This window comes from Octopus bimaculoides, chromosome 28 (assembly GCF_001194135.2).
Source record: "Octopus bimaculoides isolate UCB-OBI-ISO-001 chromosome 28, ASM119413v2, whole genome shotgun sequence".
Lineage (NCBI taxonomy): Eukaryota > Metazoa > Mollusca > Cephalopoda > Octopoda > Octopodidae > Octopus > Octopus bimaculoides.
In genome coordinates, this window is record NC_069008.1 from 9,296,281 (window position 1) to 9,301,263 (window position 4,983).

General features: G+C 35.4%; 1 protein-coding gene across 3 annotated transcripts in view; it reads right to left on the reverse strand.

Moving 5' to 3' along the window:
- The window catches only part of LOC106868371 (histone-lysine N-methyltransferase, H3 lysine-79 specific), a 199,658-nt gene that overhangs the window by 97,039 nt on the left and 97,636 nt on the right, over positions 1–4,983 (reverse strand). For all 3 annotated transcript variants that reach the window (XM_052977663.1, XM_052977662.1, XM_052977661.1), the window contains exon 3: positions 4,407–4,472. In XM_052977663.1, the coding sequence (XP_052833623.1) occupies positions 4,407–4,472 (66 nt within the window). The remainder of the gene's footprint in view (positions 1–4,406; positions 4,473–4,983) is intronic.

A 4,983-nucleotide genomic window follows, 5' to 3' on the forward strand; every position in this document is an offset into this window, starting at 1 on the left:
TGCTTAATACCACAGGTTTGCTTGTCAGTTGTTTGACCGTAACCAGTTGAGCATGTCCCTTGGTGGCTGACGATATGTGCATCTCTGATCATGAGCAGAAGTAGTGGGAGAGCATCATAGCCATGTGTTGAGAGGAATTCTTTGGGGTTTGAATAATTCACCTTTGGAAACATGGGTGTTTTGCTCAACATCCTTAAACAAACCTTATTCAGAGACCTTTTGAGGAGGATGGGCTACTCGACCTGAAGAAAATTCTAACTGGGCCCCACCTCCAAGGTCATAGGCTGTTTATCTTGATATGAAATCGCCATGCTGCGCACATGTGGTGGTGATGCATGTGCCTGGTTTACCCTTATCAGACGGGTAGTCATGATGGGTATAATGGGCTTCGTATATTTTACCCCAGTGTCACTTTGATGGCATGCACTGCTCTCTCACTCAATAATAATAATAATAATAATAATAATCATGTCTACTATAAGCACAAGGCCTGAAATTTGGGGGGAGGGGCTAGTCACTTACATCAAACCAGTGTTTCACTGGTACTTAATTTATTGAGTCTGAAACATGGAAAGGCAAAGTTGACCTCAGTGGAATTTGAACTCAGAACATAAAGACATGAAATACTGCTAAGCATTTTGTCCAGCATGCTAACGATTCTGCCAGCTAGTCGCCTTCATAATAATAACAACAACAACAACAACAACAACAATAATAATAATAATAATAATAATAATAATAATAATAATAATAATAATAATAATAGAGTCAAAATTAAAAGAAGAGTGCCATTTGTTATCTAGTGAACGATATTTCGACATCTCGTGTGTCTTCAACTGGTTCAAAAAATAAATTTGTCAATCTACTTCATTTTGGTTAATATAGAAAGGATTGACTCTATATCTTCAGGAGGAGTTACCTCAATCCTTTCTATATTAACCAAAATGAAGTAGATTGACAAATTTATTTTTTGAACCAGTTGAAGACACACGAGATGTCGAAATATCGTTCACTAGATAACAAATGGCACTCTTCTTTTAATTTTGACTCTATATCTTCAGGAGGAGTTACCTCAATCCTTTCTATATTAATAATAATAATAATAATAATAATAATAATAATAATAATTATTATTATTATTATTATTATTATTATTATTATTGTTGTTGTTGTTATTATAACAGCAACAACTATTTAATACGGACATTTCAGATTATTATACAAGAGAGAAAAACAAATTCATGTCTTGAATAACATCTTAAATCAAGACATTTCAAAATATAAATAGTACAATAAAATTTACTCTTTATATAGTTTTGGCCAGGCTACATCAACAGAACCCATCTACAAGAAGATAAAAGGATGTAGTTTGCAGGCACAGAGTACTTATAGAGAACAAAAGGAAAGTGAGGGAGGGGGTAGGAGAGGGAGAAGATGTTTATGGATAAGAACAGGGAAGAGAAAAAGGCATAGCTTAGGGAGAGAGTAGAGAGAGGAAAGGCAGAACTAGACTGAAAAGAGAGAATGGATCAACTTAATAGATAAATAGATAAATGAAAACATGAATAAAGAAATTAATATGTAAATAGGTAAATGAATGAAGGAATGAACGATGAGAAAGAAGATGAAATACAAAGGGATAGTGGCAACATATAAATGATACAGTTGAAGGGAAGGATGTAAGCAGTGAAAAGGGATGAGAAAAAGGGAAGTTGAGAAAGAGGAGGGGTAGGTGGTGCCATAGGGACAGTAATATCAATTGGTATGTGTTTGATTGTAGATACAATGACTTGGTAGAAGGAATGGCCAAAACTGAAGTCCACATGGATGTAGGCCAATAGATGTGGATAGGAACAAACATCCACAAAAATAAACACATAGACAATCTGATATAATCTATACCTGTAGAAGCATGTGAAACGATATAGAGGTGAGACAATATTATGTAGATATGGATGTAAGAGGATGAGAAACTAAGAATGACATAAAAGTTAAAATTCAAAAGAAGGTTAAGTGATATTGGAAGGGATTATTGGGGGTTAAAGGGGACATGGTCCCACATTCAGTCTCCACTGCACGACACCTTGGGCAAGTGTCTTCTACTATAGCCTCAGGCCAGCCAAAGCCTTGTGAGTCGATTTGGTTGATGGAAACTGAAAGAAACTCTTTGAATGTATGTGTATATACATGTGTGTGTGTGTGTGTGTGTGTATCTTTGTTTGTTCCCCACCACTACTTGACTACCAATGCTGGTGTGTTTATATCCTCCATAACTTAGCAGTTCAGTGAAAGAGACTAATAGGCTTTAAAAAAAATAAGTCCAGGGGTCAATTTGTTGAACTAAAAACCCTTCAAGGTAGCATCCCAGCATGACTGCAGTCAAATGACAAGTAAAAAATAAAAGATGGTAAAAGGGTAAAGGGAAGAATAAGGGGGAAAAAAGAAAGGGTTAAAAAGTTTTAAAAGTTTGTGAGTAAAGTTAAAAATATGACAAAATTAAAGTAATAATAATAAGGATCATAATAACTATGAAAATAAAAAATACAAATAAAGACAATACTAAAAAGGAAAGGAACAAAATATCTAAAAAAACAAAAAAAAACAATAAAGATAAACAGAAATAGAAGGTAACGTAAAAAGTAATGATAAGGCTAACATAAAATGAATCCAGTAAGGTTATCTGTTCTCTCTCAGAAAGTTCTTGAAGGTAAATCTCAAATTTATGTTTACAGTTTACTATTTGTTTGTTGCACTTATTAAGGATCTGTTCCCTATCAGTGGAAAGAATTTCTAAACCTTTGCAGAGTCTTTAGAAATTCTTACTACTGATAGGGAGCTTGCTGTCACTTCTGTAGGTTTGGGTTGAGACCAGACTGTACCATTTAATTCCAAAGGTAATATTTTAGGGATTCAATGTGTGAATGTGCTTGGCTAAGGAAACAAAAGATTTTAGTTTAACAATATGTAAAATAGGCCTAGAGATTCTGAGTTTCACTGGATTAGTTGTAGATTCAACATTGTAGAATAGAAAGTAACCATGCACTCATACACCACATCAGCATGAGTGCAATCCCCATCCAAGGGACACATTTTCCAAGGCCTACAGTTACAACTGTGTTCTGGTGCTCTGGGTACTAATGGTATTACAGGAGTTCCATTATCCATAGTATGTGGTTGAGGTGTGGTGAGAGTTTTTGTGCTTATATCTGGCTCATTTGTAGGGGCTGAGATTAGATCTGATTCAGTGCCAGCCAGAACTACTCTAGACTGCTCAGAAGAGGGTTCAGTGTTAGCTGCTAATTCCACACAACCTGTAACTCTATACAATGCTATACCTAGAAAGTTGAAGGGTAATATTCATCCTTTGGCTAAGGGAAGGGGAGTCAGGGTTATAGTTTCTAGATTTGTATCTACTAAAGGCAGTTATGATAGCTTCCAAGTTTGGAGTTGCACAATATCATAACTTAATTGTTTTCCTACTAAAAATTTTATGGTACCAGTGCTAAGGAGAAAGTTTCTAACAGTTATAGAAGGTCCTTGCAATTGAGGTTTTTGGTGTTATTTTACCAACATATATGGGGCTTCTTTATAACATTCAGTATTATTTCTGAATATCGTATGATTGGCAAAAAGATTAGAAAATTCTAACAGAAATGTTCTTAACTAATGGAGATGTTCTTGACAGAGAATGGGTGATTAAATGATCTATAGCCATACACTAAGTTCTTGTTTAGCTTATGGTAGGGGTAGTAAGTTTGTGAGTTGCATTCTAAGGTTAAGTCCAGGAAGTTAACAGATATAATTCTCTTTCAAACAAGATTGCTAGAATAAAGTTTTTGAAAAACTTATATGATTTTTTCCTTAAGCTATCAAGGGACAAAGAGTGGTTAAAAAAGCAAGTAGAGTGTTGTCACAGTACAAACCTCCACCAACATAGGAAAAAACTTTGAGAGGTCATCTAAAAGATACAGACCAACGAGGTTGGTAACCTGTACAGAGTCAGATGAGCCCATAGTTACACTGAACCTGTTATCTCAAGCTGTATGAGATGATCCCTTTGTATTTCTCTGACTTTTTACTTGTATTTTATCTTCTTTTTCCCCACCCACACCACTCCAAGATTTTGCTTGTTCCCTCATCCATCTACCTATTTATATATTTTTTATTCATGTTTTCATTTATCTATTTATTCATTTAGTCGATCCATTCTTTCTTTTTCTGTCAATCTAGTTCAGCCTTTCCTCTCTCCAATCTATTCCTTTCTCTTCCCTGTTCCCTCAAAGCTTCACTAAATCTTTCACCATGCATCTCTGTACTGGGATTAAACAACAACTACTGCTACTGCAATCAATGGTGACAATGACTACAACTACCACATGGTCAACGTATGAGTGCTCAATACTTACTTGCTCTTGTTGAAAGAACTGATGACAGGTCACTGCTTATGGACTCACTGCTTCTTGGAAGACAATCTAAATAGATTAAAAATATCATAAAATATAGTATAATATCATCATCATCATCATCACTTAATGTCTGCTTTCCATACTGGCATGGGTTGGACGGTTTGACTGGAACCAGTTGGTAAGCTGGAGAGCTACATCAGGTTCCAGTCTCATTTGGCATGGTTTCTACAGCTGGATGCCCTTCATAATGCCAACCACGACTTCAATTCACAGGTGCATTTTACATGACACTGTTAATGGCCACGACAATTTCACAGATGCCATTCACATGACACTGGCATCAGCCACGACTATGATTTCACTTGGCTTGACGAGTCTTCTCAAGCACAGCATATTGCCAAAGGTCTCAGTCACTGGTCATCGCAATACATACATGCATACATACATTCAAGCACAAATACATAAATATACTTTAATATGTATGTGCATGTGTATGTGTATATATACATACATAAACATATGTTTGTATGTACAGATATCTTTATGTGTGTGTATATGTATATATATATATATATAT